Source organism: Corvus kubaryi, unplaced genomic scaffold, assembly GCF_017639235.1.
Source record: "Corvus kubaryi isolate FWS band 111438036 unplaced genomic scaffold, C.kubaryi_AGA036_p1.0 76, whole genome shotgun sequence".
Taxonomy (NCBI): Eukaryota; Metazoa; Chordata; class Aves; order Passeriformes; family Corvidae; genus Corvus; species Corvus kubaryi.
This window is the reverse complement of record NW_024582063.1, coordinates 2238359-2256992: the sequence shown is the minus strand read 5'-3', so window position 1 is coordinate 2256992 and position 18634 is coordinate 2238359. Positions and strand designations below refer to the sequence as shown.

The window sequence follows — 18634 nt, the reverse complement described above, 5'->3', positions numbered from 1 at the left end:
CTGACTTGTTACAACAGAGTATCACCCTCTGAGGTAACTGCTGTCTGTAGGCCTTTCTGTTTTCCTTCTCAGGAAGCTCTCATCCTTACCAGCCTTCCAGGTAAGTCACCTTACTGATCCCTTCCAACATAGTAAAATTCTCAGTCTGTGTTCAGGAGAAGGTCATCAGCAAGAAAATAATTTTGAAGCTCTCTGAGCACAATGGGACCAAAAGAAAATTGGTTTTTCACTTTCTGAACATGCTTCCCTGCTAGAAGGACATGGCCTGGCATTGCTATCAGTGACAAGGTAAATGGTGCAGCTATTTATTACTGAAAATTTAATTTCCTGGGACCTCAAGTAAACTCCTCTCACTCCTTCCTCCATCTGGCCACTACTAATTAAGACTGGCTGAAAATTTAGATGTTGTAATGCCAAAAAAATTAAACTTAAGAAGTAAACCAAAGAAACCTTTCTAACCAACAAACACATTTAAATTCCTTTTGTATTTCTACACAGTCTTCTTCTGTCATGAGACTGCACTGAGGTAGGACAGGTTACTATTAATATTAGTCACTTTTACCAGATTTCCCTTACAGAGGTTACAGTGAAATCTTTAAAGAAAAGGATTAGTAGAGAATATAGGCCTTAAAAGTCCAGAGCTGGGCTGGACTGGCTCACACAGAATCTACTTCCAGACAACTTCAGTCAGGTGGTAGAAGGACCCAGAGAACTTCTGGTCTACATGCTGCTCCACATGGCTGGCCTCAGCTTCATCAAAGGAGTAAAAATCAAGAGATTTAGAATTTGTTTCTTAAAGCATTAATTTTCCAGTCAGGCCTCAGCCTATTAGAGTTAATCCTTTTCCACCTCTCACACTGTGTAGCAAACAGTTGCTAAGCGTTGGAGATAATGAGCATCAGCCTACAGCAAGCTCCAGAGAATCCCTTAGTTACACGTGCTTGTATTTTATCGGTGCTGTACCTTAACCACACTGTTGAACTAACAGAATGTCTAATTATTAGCTACACAAATCACTCATCTTCAATTACATCAGGCTTCTGTTTGCTCTTATTGTCACCTTCTCACATTATCATTACTAAAATTTAAATTCACATGTACTAACTAAAAGCAAATATATAAAAAAAGCAACTACCAGCTACAACACAGCTTTCAAGACTGTTTCCAACTTCCATTTCTGTGAAGTTAAAAAAGAAAAGTCCTTGACAAGCTCATCACTTTTCACTGGAAAACCAATAATAATTTTCCATCAAATAAAACAATCTTACAATAACGTGGTTGTCTACTCTACTCTCAATTGAAATGTTGTAGTATTGCACTAATGTGTAAATTCCAGTAAGTAAAAATAACAATACCTCTAGCTTTCACCAATCTGTGCAGATTATTTGATTTGCAGATAATGCATCCTTCAGAGAGGGGTAAGTGGCTCTACAGGGGATAACAAATCACAGCAAGGATTGTTTGTTCATGTTGAGTGTATCTCACTGGCAACTTAAAATACAACATCTCTGGAGGTGCTGCCTTTTGCCTCTGGTAGGCACAACCTGTTCATCCAACAGCTTAAGGAGCTCTTGCCCACAGCTGGCTTCTTTAATTGTAGCTGCTTTGATGACACATCCTCGACCAGGCCCTTGGCACTTCCCCCACAATGCACAGAAGATACTGAGCATTTGGAATTGGGTTACAACTCCGTTCATCAACTCTGTTAGTCAACACAACACATGAGCTAACTCTCAGGATTGCTCTGCCAACATCTTCTGGAACAAGGAAGGATAGATAACTTCAGGAAGACATAAAGTGCCAGCACTTCAGCTTCTTTCATGTCCACACAGAAAAGTCAAGACCTCACAGAGAGTGAAATTGCAATTGCACGTGTCCAAGGCTTCCCAGGCTAACACAGAGCTAGAAATGTGACCATCCCTTGGTCACAATTTAACTTCTTTGTCTTAGTCCTCCCTCCTTTCTGTTATTGCCAATTCACCTGAAATGATCTAGCTGTGATTTTCTGCCAAAGTATGATTTCTCCCAAAAGCCTGAGGGATATCAAACATTTAAGAAATGTCTGTTTCTAAAGATAGAGCTGATCTAATTTCTTGGAAGTCTTCCTAATGATTCTTTGAAGTGCTGTAAGCCAAACATGGAAATTATGGCTAAGCAGCTTTTAAACAAGCATGCTTTTAAGCAGTTTTAGAGCACATTATCTTGTTATTAATAACACTTTCCATTCAGCTTCCCAATCACAATAGAACATGCTTTAATTTTGTATGAAACTGGTACACTGGTGTGTTTTACTCGAGAGCTTTACTTCTATGAGCTGATTTAAACTCTCAGCTCCTCCTGTAGGAATATCTGCAATATCATGGTTCTAACACAGACCCTCACAGCTTCTGACACAGGAACCAATTAAAAAAAGACAGACACAGCAAGCTTTCAGCAGCACCAGCACTGTGTTCACATCAATTAAGTACTTCTTACAGTTCAATAAAACTGTCATTTATCTCCATTTATACACTGGAGTCTCACTGGTACCCTTTTGGTGTATACTTCCATAGAATTCCTTCCCAATCTGTACATCAGTCCAGATTTTCTAAAAAACAGGTTTTGAGATGGTAAGAAAGATGCTTGCAGTATTTTCAAGTCTCACAGGAGACTTCTTTCTTCCCAGGAAGGATTGGCTTCAATTCAATCAATCTTAGAAGAAAAATTCATTAATACAGTGCACTTTCTGTGAATAAATAAGGACAAAAACTTTTCAAGAGACACCAAAACTTCGAAGTTTTCCTTGCTTATGTCTTAACCTCCAACAAACTCCCTCCCTTCAGGGAACCCATCTGTCTGTAAGCAATAGGGAAGTAAGCATGTCAGCACCTTATACATAATAGTCAGCACCGTGTTATCAGCTGAATCCATGATTTCTCATGAATCACTGCTAGCCTGGCTCCTAAGATCAAAGTGTTCTCTGCCTGACTGTGCAACCAGAGAGAATTTAAAGGAAAGCAATATTACAAGGGTACAGAATAATTCAGGTACAAAACATTCCCCCGGCAACATTAGGAAATAAATCACATAAATAATAATGGCAAAATATACCATTCTTCAAAGGAAACACAGCTGAAGGGAATGAAGCAACCAGGTATTTTTACAAATGGTGCTCACCAGTGACTGCACAATAAGCTTTATGCTGGCATTTTTAAAATCTTTGACGCACACATATTAATTATACATTCAGGACCAAAGCATTGGCAGTGTCCTTGTTGTATTTGCAGCCTATGTGCATCCCCAAGTGCCAGTAAGATAGAAGACATATTCATATGTTTGTTCAAAGTTCTTACAAAGCAAACTACCCCTTAATGAAATCCATTATTTCTAGGGCACAGGTTTCCAAAAAGACAAGGGAAAGCAGTACTCATGACACAGATGGTAGATGCATCTTGCAGCCCAAGGGCCAGGGCAGCAGGAGGTGAAGTATGTCTGTGCCTTCTCTAGAAACAGCACACACTAAAAGCAAACAATGAACAAGAGTATTCCCTTAAAGCTGACTTGTAAGAAATAGCTAAAACAACATTCTAAATAAACATATGCTACCAGATTAAGCATATGCTACCAGATAAACCTTCTACGCTTAAAGCCAGAATAGAGCCATGCACAGCCCTTTAGTAAGGTGAGCCTTCAGCTACAGCTAAAACAAAGGTGTTCAGTTGGATCCTTGTCTGATTTTGCAGCAGGCTCTTTTCCCACCTCTTCATCCTCAGATCTAGACACAATGAATACCAGGGGCTTTGACATCCTGAAAAAATATCAGCTATGGAGCTCACATCCATCTCTAGCAAACTATGAAAGAGCACCAAACATAGAACAGTATGCCAAGAGAGTGGTTCCCAGCTGGTGAAATGGAGACACAGAAGTTTAAGCATCTTGCTGTAGACTACCCATTGACCCAGCCTGTGAGACAAAACTTTGACTTGGGAGTTGCAAAATTGTGTGCTTTGCTCTAAATACTCCACTATTCTCATTCTCTGCTTCTAACAGAAGATGCCTCATGGAGGACAAAGCACTTCTCCCTGAGGGAACAGCTTCCAGGAGAAATGCTGGCCATTTTCATCGCCAGGTAGCTAGTGCTGACAGGATTGACCACCGTGCAGGAGAATGAGGAGAAGACTCATACCTATCCAGTATATCTGGGAGAGGTAAGATCATCCACTGCCATATTCCCAAGCCTTCGCTGTTCTCTGAATGCCAGAACGTCCAGCTCTGCTCCTTTCCTGTCTTGTTCTCGACCAGCACCAGGGATACATTTCCCAGCAAGACACCATGGATGAGCCACGATATTCGTAGCTAGAAGAAACAGAACATATGAGATTAAACATCACAAACATTATTCAAAAGTTAACAAAATACTCAATTCTTCTTTCATTGCTTTCTAATCACCAAAAAGCTGATTCTCCCGTCCTTGTACTCATGTCCTCCCTTTAGGAAACTCCACAGATGTGGAAGCCTGTAACACTTTGTATCTGCTATTAAACGTTGAAACTACTCACCTTTTTTTTAATTTGTGAAGTTGAGTCTAAACCATCTGTTTTAGCTTTCACATATGTGTCTAATTTTAAAGGGATAAGCTTATACCTCCATTGTTTGCAGTACAAAGACTACGCTCCCCTAAGATGCCACCTAAGAGATTCAAGTTAAGACTAACAACTTTTTCAGCAATAAGCTTTTCTATTCCAGCAGCAGCAGTAAAAAACACAGGGAGAAAAGCTACAATAAGCAGGCATCACTAGTAATCACATCCACATCCCCCAGATACTCATTTAAAAAACCAGATTTTACTTTCCATCCAAGTTTCTACAGATTTTTCAATTAAAGTTCAGTAATAATTTGGTGGGTTTTTTTATTAATTAAAATACTTTAGAGAACCATTTTTCTAACATTTTTGTTATGATAATGTAATTGAATCCATTTCTATGCATTTATCCCTGTATGTAAACTTATTTCATGTAGTTTTCTCATTTTATGACTTTCTCTCCCTCATTGTATAAAAAGAAAAACAATTCCTTCCACATCAGGCTAGTTCTACAACCCATAGTAGATGACTATTGTCTTCTTATTTTCTGGGGAAAAAAGAAGAGGAGCTAGCCCTTTGTTGATAAAGAGCATAAGTAAAATACACATATATATTTTATTCAGGAGCTGGGTGTCATCTCAATAACCAGTAGAGGTGAGAATGCTGAAGGAATGAGTTTATTAGAGCTACATTAGCGATGGATGTTTTGGACACAAGAAAGTGTTCAGCACGGCCTCTAGTATCCATACATATTCAACAAAGCATTCTATATTTTAGCACTTCAAAGCCACCACCAAAGTCAGAAGGCTCAGAATTAAGTTTGTATTTTACAAAGGAACACCTGATAACATTTCTTATTTTCTTGCTTTGATAGCACAGAACATTCATATCCATTTCTCAGCATAAAACAAAACTGCTAAATTTTGCTTGCTGCTCCTATATCATGGTGTAAGTTTGTTCTGGCAGGCAAATCAGATGTAGGCATCAAAAGGACAGAAGTGTTGCTATTATTCCCAGTTTATGATCACAATTTTGGAGTGGGTGGAACAAAATTCTGGATATCCATTATATTAATTATCAGTACTGAATTTGGGTAAACACTACAGCTCATCTGCCTGCCTCCAAAGCTACAAAGAAAGAAGTGACTTTACACTGCAAAACTATGACAGAGACTGAATCATCTAGATGGGGCTCTTCTCTTTCTCTCCAGTCCAAAAATCACTGGAATCACTCCTGGGTCCATTGTATTGTAGGACCCAAGGTTTGATAAATGTACACACAGATAAGCCAGTTTGGGTCTGTGAAACCATTTTGTTACATTATTTTGGCCATGCATCCAAAATTGATGTGTAGGTTTTGAGTGGTTCAGCAAACTATCACAGAGGCCTTCCAGACCACTGCTGGGGACAAGCTGGTCAAGACTGGACACTGGTCAAGTCTGACTTCCAGCTCACTCCCACCCCAGCTCTGGGAGAGGACTCATGGAATCCCATGGTTATTTCCAGTGTTGGACAGTGGAAACCACAGCACTAAGTGTGAGAATTTTCACCTCCCAGACACCAGAGAGGAAAAGCAGAGTCAAGCAGGATGGCCAGGAACTATTTCAGATTCACAACATGACGGCCAAGGAGGCAGCTGAGGAGGGCTGAGTTCGTACCCAACAACCAGAACCAACACTGATGAGAGAGGCTGCTGACAAATGTTGGTGGTATAGGAGGCTAATGCCTTCAAACTTGGTGCCTGCATGGCTGCTCCTGACAGGTGACAATCAAGATGAAAGAATTTGTTGGGCATTCTATATTTCAAATGCCTACAAAGCAAGGCATTTTTTAGTGTGAATTTAAAGTGAAAATTTGTACCTTTCAGACCCAATAAAGTAACTTCCCTGTGAGAAAGATCATCAGGACTTAATTATTTGTTTTAATAAGTTTGGAATGCCAGTGGACATTTAAAACCTTCCACCTATACCAGGGAAAGCAACTCCTCTTACTAGGAGTCCACATGTCCACTTTTAGGACCCCAATGCCAATTCCCTGTGTAACACATTATGTGACATTTTTAATACAGGTGAGTTGGAGCAACTTCACCGTGCCATTTTGGTAATTTAAAATTTGAGAGGTAAAGCCCTGAAACTCCCACTAGGCAGAAGCTTTCAGACCTCTGTCTCTTCTGGAGACCTGCCAGAAGGTAAGAGGCAACATCTACATGGTCAGAAGTGAGGGAAGAGCGAGCCTTTGATAGCTGTTAACGTAACACTAGAGCAAAAGCTGAAGCAATTGATGAATTGGAATGAATGCCTTTGCACACATGTCAGCTGTTTGAAGGAAAGAAATAGCTGGCAATAGATGTGGGAGATCAGCTCATTGGCAAAGTGCAATATGCGAACTCTAATGAACTGGCTCTGAGTGAATCGACTGGCACTGTGTCCAAATGGGCATTTTTGGCTGTGATTTCCATGCTTTCTAAGCTTCACAGCAGGGCAGTCCAGGTCTTTTCACACCTGCTGAAGTGAACCAGAGCAGATGATGAGCTGGATACCACAGCAAAGGCTTCTGAATGGGGCTGGCATTCATTCTGTAGAATACAGCATCAATGATGGCAGATGGTACTACATACACAGGGCGTCCTGCAAGCAGAGCAGTGGCACATTTGGAAAAATCTAAATCTGGGCTGTTGGTGGAATACCCTAACGTTATGCATCAAACATCTCCCTCTGTGTTAAACTAGCAGCAAAATATTCAGGAGCTAGAAACATCACTGAGAAATTAATTAAGCATGGAAGGTAGGCTCGGCAGCACCTTGCTTTCTGGCTTTGGAACCCACCAGAGCTGGTGATGAGCTGTTCATATGCAAATTCACTGACTTAGTAAATGAAATGTTCTAAACTGATCTGGGGAAAATTAACAGGAGGGAGAGCCCACGGTAAACACACAGCATATTGAGGTAAAACTCAGGTCAGATGGCTACAGGCACTGCACTGCTAACACCATCTGGAAAAATGCCTTCTGAGAACCCCCTTAGCCTCTGAGTTGGTGGAGTTTCTGAACTGACAAACAGGAGACTCAATTAATCCCAGAAAGAAAAAACCCAAAACCCTAATCCTTATCAATATCAACAGGGCTTGGCAGGTGAAGAAAAACAAGGAAGGTAGATTTTCCAGCACAAGCTGCATAATTTCAAGACCACTTGAGAACTGAGACTTGCATTTTACTTCCTTACACACACAAAAAAACCCCAAAAAACCAAAAAAACATATATATATATATATATATATATGTATATAGACACACACATAGATATATATACACACACACACCCCTAGAACCTTCTGGGTGAAGTTTGAACCTGCTGAAACCTGTGAGTCTACTTTAATGGCTAGAAACATTCCAGCATAAACTAACTCCGAGATGTCTGACTGAGGACCAATGACACACACTCACAGCAGCATAAATAAAACATTCTGCACTGACACCCTGGAGAGCTGCTGTTTCTTTTTCCTCACTTTCTGCATGGCAATGACACTGACTATTAGCATTACGGCCCTACCCGGCAGCAAAAGCTACTTGGCCATCTTTAACACAAGTGAAAAAAAGAAACTGGAAAAGAAAAACATATTTCAAACAGGGCTTGCAGTAAAATATTTTTAAGAAGGCAGAGAAGAGTCTACAAGCATTTTGCTCCCAAGGAACTGCAGGAGTTGGATCTCACTGGTGGCTCTCCGGCCAGCAACACCTCAACTCTGCACCACAGGCTTTCAACTTGTGAGACAGCACATTACTTAGTTCTCATGCTCCCAAGTCCTTGCTCCCCCTCCATGATACTTGCTCCAAGGAATTGCTCAAAATTTGCCTGACAAGGAACAGTGGATTCTTGAAATGCAGACATTTATTCTCCTGAAAAACATTACTGTTTTCTTGGGTGTTCTTCACTGGAAGGGGAACAGTAGAAATTGTTTTCAGCTGTGAATGCACTGACCCAGTAAATGTAACTCATGTATTAAAGAAGCTCAGAAAACATCTCACTGTTGAGGAGAAACTGAAGCTGCAAGTTGGAATATGATTTGAACAGAATTAGGCAATAGCTGCAGACACTTTTGCCAAGTCCCAGTGAGCTTTTTACATGAATATGAGCTACCTTTGACATGTGAAGTTTATCACACTGACAATATTTTTTTTCTTACTAGACATGAGAAATGGTTGCACATAACAGTATGAGCAAAGACATCTATTAGCACTGTTCAGCAATTCAGACTTGGACTCTTATGCATAATAAAGAAGATCAAAAGATCTTGGTCCTGGTTTTTGGCCAGATCTACAACAATGCATGATCAGACTCTCTTGCAGTCTGCAGACACTTCTGCTTTACATTAGGACTCAGGGGTGCAAGCAAAAACCATTTTTAAGTGATAGAATTATAATTAACTGGTCTGATTATGTAGCTTTAGAATACCTAGGCAGGCAAGAGAAGCTTGTGTTTTATACGAACAGATTCTCCCACTATTTATTCTCACATTGTTTCTTACTTCATTTCAGAAAACAGACAAAGAGAAAAATAAAAGCAACAATAAAAGAGAAAGTGTTCGGAATTTTGCTGTTGGAGTACTGTGGGATGACCAGCCTTCAAGAGATTTCAGATGCTATAGATCCTCTGATCCAATGTCACAAAAGCCAGGTGGGAAAGGAAGCAAGAGAAGACAGATGACAGTGAATAAGCTGTACAGATTTTAAAATAAACACTTTAAAATAAAGAAGTATGCTAACAGTATTCTGCCAAATAAAGCACATGAAAGGCTGAGCTAGAGGCATATCTATGTTGCATTTTTCATGCTCGTAAATTTTCAGTGTCAATGTTATTACCATGTATGCTTCTAAGTTATTTAAAGCTCAAGGAGTAGAGGAGAAAAGGAGACACACTCTGCAGGTGTCAGCACGGGGCTCAGAATGCACTCAAGGAATGATTTATATTATTGACTTACATGCCTTGAAAAAATGCAACACTTCTGCATAGAAAAGAGAACTGAATTAATAAACAGAGAGGATGAAAACATCTTTATATCTGTAAACCTAAGTGAGAAGGCAAACTTCAACTATACCATTCTACATCAACATGTTATATTTATTTTCAAGAGAGAGTACGTTTACATTCAAAAAGTAATTTCAGGTGTTAAAGAAATCTGGCTCAGTTTAGTGCTAACTTACGTAACATAATGGTGGCTTTCAAGAAACAGCTAGTTGAAATGTCAAAATAGCATCAGAAGCGTATTTTCATTATTTTAAACATAGCCAAAAGCACAAAGCACATTTACTATCATAGGAATCTGTTTTCATTGCTTTCCAGCACAACTATACCCTTTAAAACGTTTGACCCAGGGCCTAACAGGAAAATGAAATAATCTGGTTCCTAATCACAAAGCAGTCCCTCTTGCAGAGTCACCTTACTCTATGGAGGTGCATGCAACAACATTTAAGGCTAATTTCAAATTCAGCAGCTCTGCTGTTACTCTCCTTCTCTATGACAGCCCACACCAAAGCTGCACACTTGGTTTTTAATTATCAGGCATGGCACTGAGATTCTGTCACAGATTCCCTTGAGCTGAGCCTTTCTAAAAGTCATTCTCCAGACTGCTCATATTTCTGGAGTGACTTCCAAGCAGAAGGAGTAGTAACAACCCACCACAAAACGAAGTCTTGTAGGGTTGATGCAAGACTACAGCCCGGGCAAGTACAACTGTACCAGCCTCACAGAATGCAGTACTCTGGAGCTGGTCTTCTCTCTCTTTATGAGAGAAACCCACACACTTTGGGAAGACACAGGCATGTTTCTTATGATCTACAGGTACCACAACACCCTTCAAGGCCTGAGGATGCAGACATCAGGGAGCATCTCCAAAAAATGAAATGAAAAGCAAATCGGCACATGTGACTGCACCTGTACAGCAATAACGGGGGACTGAGGGAGATGGGATTGTCTTGTTGTCTAGGCAGGGGAGGTCAGAACTGAGTCTCCAGCTTCCACACAAAGGTGAGTAATCCCTGGGCACCTGCAACACTTTTGTCAGCTCTCTGACTTCTTTGCAAAGTTCTGAAAAGTAGGTGGCCATGATAGTTTGGAAACCGCACACCTAGGGGGATCAACTGTGGCAAAGCAATTAGTTTTGCCATGGGTAGTGTCTGAGATGACAGCACTTCCTTGGATTTAATTGCAGTGTGGTTTCCTAGACTCCCAGACACCAGTACAGCTACTAATGACATGCATATGGATTTCTTCTTCAAAATGAGGAAATGCCTACCCATCCCATGCTCCTCTTTGCCCTGTCAGCATTGCACAGGCCAGATGATTCCCACTCAGAGGAGGGAAATCTCAGTGTGACAGAAGGGGCAAATAATGCTGTGCTTTACTGCTCGAGCTCTAAAAACTCTGCCTTTAAATCAGGTCCCTGGTTGGCTTAATTCTTTGCACTTTACGTGCATTCCTATGCTCAATTACACGTGCTTTGCTTCCAGTGAACTTTTACATGTGAGTTAAAAGATTTTCACTCTTGATTCCTGTGACTGACTGGTTCCAGAAGTACTTCCTGAGCTTTTTGTTGCATCTCCCCTTTCTGGCTACTTCAGGGTAATGGAGCATCTCTTCACTGACTATGTGAACCACTTCCTGCATTCACCCAAGATTTAGTAGAAGCGCCACAGTTTCCCTCTTCCATACAGAGTGGGTTTTAAGTACAGACTTAAAGGGGTCAACAAGCAAAGGGCTCTACCGAAAGTGCAACATGAAAAAATAACAAAGGCTGTCTGGACTGCAAACAAGAGATTCTTTGAAGCCAGGATACTCCAGCCAAGATTTAATAAAACAACAAAAGAAAAGAAAAAAACTAGCAAGAACAAAGGGCAGCATCACAAACTGACTGCTTTGACCTGCAAAAACACTGAAGAATAAAGAAAATGAAAATATAAGGCTGCTCAAACCAAACAGGAATGAAGTGCAATACAGAGCTGTACACAAAGTGCAAGGCACATTAGGGCCAATCCCAAATGTGTGGGAAAGTACAGGCTGTGTTATTACAGTATCTCCTGCGTGCATTTTTATCCTTTTCCCATCTTTTGATGCATGTGGGGCAGTACAGAGTAGGTGAGGCTGACGTTTCCCTTCCTGAGTTAACAAGGAGCCTCCTACAGGGCATCCAAAGGGCAGGCAGCCCTGCATGCTCCTGGTGACTGACCTCAGGCTGGAGAGAGCACAAAGATGGAGTGTCACACTAGTCCTGCACTCAGTGACAATTCATATGCCAAGCTCAACCATGCTGTGGTGTCTCCAATACTAACACCAACATCACTGCAAACAGCTGCCCAGAACCTCAACAAGGAAGGTCTTTGGACCAGGCTGGTCAGTCACCTCCTTTGCCAGTCTGCCACAGTATAAGATTTAACAGCCAGGCTGAGGGAGAAAAAAGAAGCTTGAAGCATTAGAAACTGTGTCTGGCACCCACTGTGGACTGCTTGGTGGTTTCCTTACACTGAGTTCTGGTTCCATGGACATCCTGGCCAAAACCCAGAATCCTCCAGCCTGGTAAACAGCACTGTGGCAGGTAATGCTCCTCATGCTGAGGCTGAAGTAATTAATTCCTACGAACACCTCAGGCTAAAGAGCAGAGTGTCAGCATCTACTGTGGTGGGTGTGATTGGTCTAATATGACTGGATAAAAGAAAATTAGGGGATAAGGGGAAAAAATAATAACTTTGTTGAACAGCAGGTCTTGTAGTGCCCCAGAGCTTCCATGTAGCAGGGAGAGAAGAGAGTGGAGTCAAAATGATCAAACTGGGGATGTTTGCTGACCTCCTTGCTGCTCTCAGGAGAGCGAGCAGGTATCTAAAGGATCATGAGAGCTGGATCAAATATAAGAGGAAGGGTGGGTTTATGGCTGGACCTGATGGTGGAAGAATAAATGGGTCTAACTCACACACACACTTGCTGAGATCCCTTTGCAACATGAATTATGAGTGAGTTTTTTCTGTGGGATTTCAGCTGCCAGAGAATCTGTCCTGGTTGTGACATGCCAGGTTAAGCTGTCAGCAGTGACAGGTAAAAGAAAACTCATCTTTTAGTGCCTGAACTTGAGCCAGTTCAATCAAGAAGTGGTTGAGGGTGAATAAATGCAGGACAGCATTATAGTATTTCCACAACCTCTTTTCTGTAATTTCACTATTAGGAAGTTTGTTGGCACCTATTGAAGGAATAAGTGCGTAGGGAGGAATATCTCCTTTCTCCTCTTCTGTTGTGTTGAAAAGTGGAATTAAATTATTCTGTGCACAGACAGATTGTTCCAGTAAAATAGAATTTGAAGCCACCAGGGACCCACTGAGAAGAGAAGCTTTTACACTATATGAAAAGGCAAGAGACAAAACCCTTGCCAAAACTCCTTCACTCTTTATTACCGACAGCTGCAACGCTGGATGCGTCCGGATGCCTTTTAAGTGCCAAGGGGAGTGACAGAGGTGGGATGGCAGGCGAGCAGATGAAATACATGGCAGCTTCTCCCCCGACGGCAAGTTTAATTATTTGCAGTGTTGTATATACAAGAAAAAAACACACAGATATTGGGAAATCATTCACTGTGATTCCTGTGTCAGGTGGATTATGAAAAACACTCGCTCTTGCTGGTCCATGGCTGAACAAGACCTTAAAATATTCAGAACCTGCATATGCCTTTGTCACAGATGGGAGGAAAAACAAGGTAGAATATATTTCAAAGACAGAGAACATGAATACATCAAGAGAGCAAAACCAGAGGCGCTTTGCTCTATGAACTGAAATATCCAAAAAAGTGAACCAAAACAAACTTTAAGCCAAAGAAACACCTTCTTCTATGTAGTTTCATTCCAGAGAACTTTCTAACACATCCTCTCGTGTCCTGTCTGCATTTTAAGATCACTGGAACAGGGAAAATCTGAGTCTTTTGTCTGTTCAGTGCCCAACCAACAAACAGCTGCACTCTGTTAGTATCAGTTTTCCCAAATCCCTCTGCTCCAGGATCCAGAAGCTTATGCAAGATTTCTGAGTGACCATGATGTGAAATGCTTTAAGTCACTAGGCATGCTTCAAAGTCGTAAGTCAGAAATAAATCTTATCAGTGATTCTACAGTCTGTAAAGCTACAGAGTAAGAAGATGCAGATAGGTCACCTTTCTGAAGCTGCACTTTAAGGGTTAAATACAACTGACTCAGAAATCACAGCCATGAGCAAGCTTGCCTGGCAAGCCTTGATGTACTTGCTTAAGTTGATATCTTATGACCCTCAATAGCTTTTCTGCTTGAATATGAACCCGGCTCCATTCTGCATGAATTTCTCTCTGCTGCTGCTACCTTCAGCACTCCTATGAACAAGGCCTACATGACGATTGGTAGGTTTGAAGTGCAGGAGCAGGAAGAGCTGCCAGCCGAAATCCCAGCTATGCTGGAGAAAGCATGTACTGCCTTTTCTGAATGGCTCAGGGGCAGTCCTGAAGCCTATTGTTTCTTGGATGTTGCAAAGATAATGCTTGTTCATGCAGTAAGATTCTTCCTCTCTGTGTTTATGTAATGCTGGCTGCCCTACTCTTACAGAGCACACACCTAATTATGAAGACTGTAATACATCATGTGATGCAATGAGGACAGGATATGATTAGTTTTTCAAAGCACATTTTGTGGCATTCAAGCAGATAACCATATCTTTCCCCTGCGCAGTGGGCACAAATAAGTATATTTTATGGAAAATAAAATCAGAGATAGTGTGCCTTGCTACTGACCTAGTACCTATATTTGAAAACTTGAGTCAAGCACACAAAAAAAGCTCTGTAAATTGCACAAGAAAAGAAAACGTTATGACTTGCCTCACAGGGAGAGTTCCTCAAAGGAGCTGGAAATGCAGTGCTGGTCATGACAGTCTTTGCTACTGCTGGTGCTTTGCTGGTGTTGAGGAGGAGTGCACAACCTGGACGAAAGAGAAGGAAGAAGGTCAAACTGCAGCACTCACCTTCTGGTTTTGGGTCTGTGAAACCTGCTCCAAGCCTGTATTAGCTGGCTCCTACTACTGCAGAAGCCAGGGAGCAGAAGGCTTTTTCCATTTCTTAGGGATGCAGCTTCACCTACCTAACAAACACACTCAGTAACCACACCAAGTATATAGTAATTGTACATGAAAAGCGCAACTCAAGGGATCATGGAACAAAGAGAAAAATTAGGATGTGAGCGGGGGGAAAAGGCAGCAGTACCGAGAAATGGAGGAAGTAAATAGGAAAATCAGAAAGAAGAAACTAGATCAGTGTGGAAGAGGGTCAGGCAGAAGAACATTTGGTATGAAGTTGTCTAGAAAGGGTCAAGATCTGTATCTGGTGTCAGTGGCGGAGACTGAGGTACCGCTCTGTACCCTCAAGGCAAAAAGGGAGCTTGCTCGAAGCACTTAGAGTGGAAAGATGGGATTTGTTTCACTGAAGGCTGAATACAAGTACACTGGAAAACTTGCTTTGTGTTTCATTCCCTCTCCTCACCATGTGTGTATCATTTCTGCTCTCTGCTGTTTATGCTCTACACTTACTGTTAACTCTCACACACCTTCTATCGAAGGGAAACGGTTGTGTTCCGGGCTTCCAATCCGCCATGGAGAAGGATGGGACACAGAGGAGCCTGGCATCCAGCCACAATCCCCTTCTTCAAACGAACAATAAAAGCCAGAGGGAAGCTTTCCTGCAAGAGGGAAAGACACACAGACAGAAGAACCCAGATGAGCTGAGGAGGAGGCTTCTGGGCTCACACAGGAGCTACAGGGACTATTCCAGCCCGGTTCCAGGGCACCCCTGCTAGTCAGTCCTTTTGTGGGGAATTGTGCACGTCCCTGACCATGGGGAGGGAGGAGCAGAGGCAAACAACCCCCAGACTGTGGCTAAGTGGCTCCCCACACATTTTGACAAACCTGAGTGAGAGGACACATCTCCCTACACACCATGAAGTCTCCTAAATACCTGGGCTCTCAACTCTCTGCAGGTATAAGCTTGCTCAAGGTTACATCTTGGAATGACTTTCCTAAGCACTGCTTTTGCAGCCCCACAGAGGGAAATCTTGGAGAGGAATAAATTCCTAACAAGATTCCTTCCCTTGCAGTCCAAGTTTCTACTCAGTCCAGCAACATGATCTCTTCTCTCTGTGAGCACTGATGTAGCCTCAGGTAAAGCACGGAATCCTTTTGTGCCTCAGTTTTTTCACCTGTGAGTCTCTTCCATGAGATGAACGGCTGAAAAGAGGATAGTTTATTTTAATCCATACTTTCAGCCTTTGAAATCCACTCATTCTGTCACTGGCTTAGGATTTCAGTTCCCAGCTTCAAACAATAGAGCTCTATTAGCTTTTTGCCTTGAAATTTGCCAGTTATAAAACAATAGACATCTCATTCAAAGCAGAAGGTAATCTCATGCCTTCCATATACTTCTCTACCTACAACCACAAGTTCTTCTTACAAAGGGTGCAAAGTATTGCTCCTTTTGCTCCAAGAAAGAAGAATGATACAAGAAATCTGTTTGAAATTGCAAGATAAAATGAAATTTCATGTGCAAACACATATCCAGGATTTATTTTTTTCCTTAGCTGCTTGATAAAATCAGAATAAAAATTTCTCCACTTACAAGCAGTAGGATAGACCACAACCTTCTAAAGCAAGAGAAACTAGTGGTCAAGTGATACTGGTAATTTCTTCAGCTTCTCTATGAGAAGAGGAGGCTCCTGAACATATATTGTTGTGATTATTAGTTTTTTTTCTCCCTGAAATTATATATCTATAAAGTGGCTGTCAGATAATGAGGCACGAGTATTCAACCTCCAGATCATTCAAAATGTTTAAGTGTCAGCAGATGCCCCGGATGAGACTTCACATCAATGAAATACCTTCTCACAGGGCCCCAGTTTTGACTCACATATCTCAAAAGGCAATTGGTTGTCACTGGCACATGCACATGCTCCTTGCTGTACCCAGAGAAAACAACAACTGTGGAACACCCCAACTGCAGCATCCAGACTAGAAATATTTGATTTTCTAGGAGCCTGAATCACAACTCATTTGTCAGAGGAAAGTGAAACAAATCCTCTATCTGCATCTTTTTAGCAGGGCTAGTTTTGGACCTGGAACTTGACATAGAGGCAAGAGCCTCATTTTAGTGGTATTTTGTACGAGGATCTAAACCTGCTTTAAAAAAATCAAAACTTTTACTGAAGTTAAGATTTTTTCAAGTTTTTCTTCTAAAAATCTCTAAATTCATTCAGCCTGGTCTTTAAATGTGAAGCTGTTAAGCAGAGAGTTACTTTGCTGTGTTTCACCCCTTTGCAGAAGTTGATTGTATTTCATTGTGCAGCCTGAGGCTGGGATACAAAGAAAATGACAAATTCATGTGCCCTGAATTCCCACTGAAACAGCTCAGCTCGGTGTCCGACTGAATTCATGTCATGGCCATTTGCTATATAGGATGATGTAAACAAGTCAGAGCAGCAGGAGGAGTCATCTAAGTAGCAATCCCTGCCTGGAGGCCAGGAAAAGCTCACTGTCGATGAACAAGTAAGGGCATAAATAAGAAGCTATTACTTTCACAGAATATTTCATTCCTTTTCCCCAAATTAATGTTTTATGAGTTTTCAGATGTCCCATGCCAAGAATAGATTTTCTTTGCTGCTCTTTCTTACTTGTAATATGTACAGCACCCATGATTCCATGTACTGGGTACTCCACAGAGACCTCTTCAGCTACCACTTCTCTGCCAAGCTGTACTTCTCCATTTTATGTGTTTGTGATTGAAACTCACATTAGCACAGACACCGCACTGATGAGGGGAAGCTGATCTGACTACTGGAAAATCAAGGAAATGAGGGGGCAGGGGTTTCTCCTACTGAAACCTTCCATTTTTGATATTAACATCAGTGACAGAAGTCTCAGAAGATTTAGGCCTTAGTAAGATTAAGAGGCAACTTGTCAGTATGGGATGGAGAACAGAGTAGTCCAGTGAAACCGAACCACTCTGAGAATGTAAGGGTCTCTCCTTTTATTTGGGTGATGAAGTAGGGAAAAGCTGCCAGATGTTAAACTTGTTCTTAACCAAATATTTTCAAGCTGTCAGAAATAAATACCTTTCAAGAAAAATCTAAGTAAGTTCCTTTTCTTTAACTCATATTTTTCATCCATTAATAGCAAGAGAATTAGTAACTGATATAACTTATGAGGCAGATGGAGTCATCTCTTGCTTCAAAACTAGGTGTAAATCAACCAGATAGTAAAGTTTAAACTTTTGGGTGAAATTCCAAGCTGATATTATAAAGAACAAAAGCATTAAACACTGCTCTGTATCTGTGGATCTTTACCAAGTTTAGGAGGAAATCTCAGAAGCCAAACAGATTAATTACTCACTATAAGGAACCACATGAATCTTAAACATGAGTTTGTTTCAATGAGCCAAAATCTACCAGAAATAAAGCATAAAAAGAGAAAAAACTTTTCAACAGTCAGCAGAGTTATCGTTTAATGCCAGATGGCTTTCCTGAGCTCAAAACTGCCAGAGGTTAGAATTTGTTTCTATAAGTACAGTTTTTGATAAAGAAAGAAGCAGAAGGATTAGGGTATGTAAGACAGGAACCTTACGAGCATAGCATGGCAACAGGTTGCTACTTCATCATTTTGCTTGCAGGAAGACTCTGGGCTGTATCTGGATAAAAATGAATCCCACAACTTCTTCACGGATTTTTGCCTGGAAAGTAAACTGGCCCCTGCAGAACTGATTATCAATACTTTTTCAGTCACTCATCCATGTCATCAGAAAATCAAACTTTATAGGTTCCTATTCTAGCTGCCATCTGGTGCTTTGACAGATGTGTGTGTGCAGTCCTCCAGCCACATAGCACAGCCTGAGTCACTCACTCCTTGCAGGAATCAGACACTTGTCTTCCTTATCTCACTTTCTAAGGTGTTTAACATCCTTAAATATTCAATGAGGCAGAGTGAATATTACCAGTGATCATGAGATTTATTTGAAAGATAAAGAGGACACTACTTTCACTTCCCATT

At 41.2% G+C, this 18634-nt stretch overlaps 1 protein-coding gene across 1 annotated transcript in view; it reads right to left on the bottom strand.

The window, feature by feature from the left end:
* Positions 1-18634, bottom strand: part of ALK (ALK receptor tyrosine kinase) — a 226187-nt gene that overhangs the window by 54629 nt on the left and 152924 nt on the right. Inside the window, exons 6-8 of the mRNA XM_042051462.1 lie at positions 15151-15282; positions 14430-14530; positions 4166-4335 (exon numbers count right to left, since the gene is read on the bottom strand). Coding sequence (XP_041907396.1) covers positions 4166-4335; positions 14430-14530; positions 15151-15282 — 403 coding nt within the window. The remainder of the gene's footprint in view (positions 1-4165; positions 4336-14429; positions 14531-15150; positions 15283-18634) is intronic.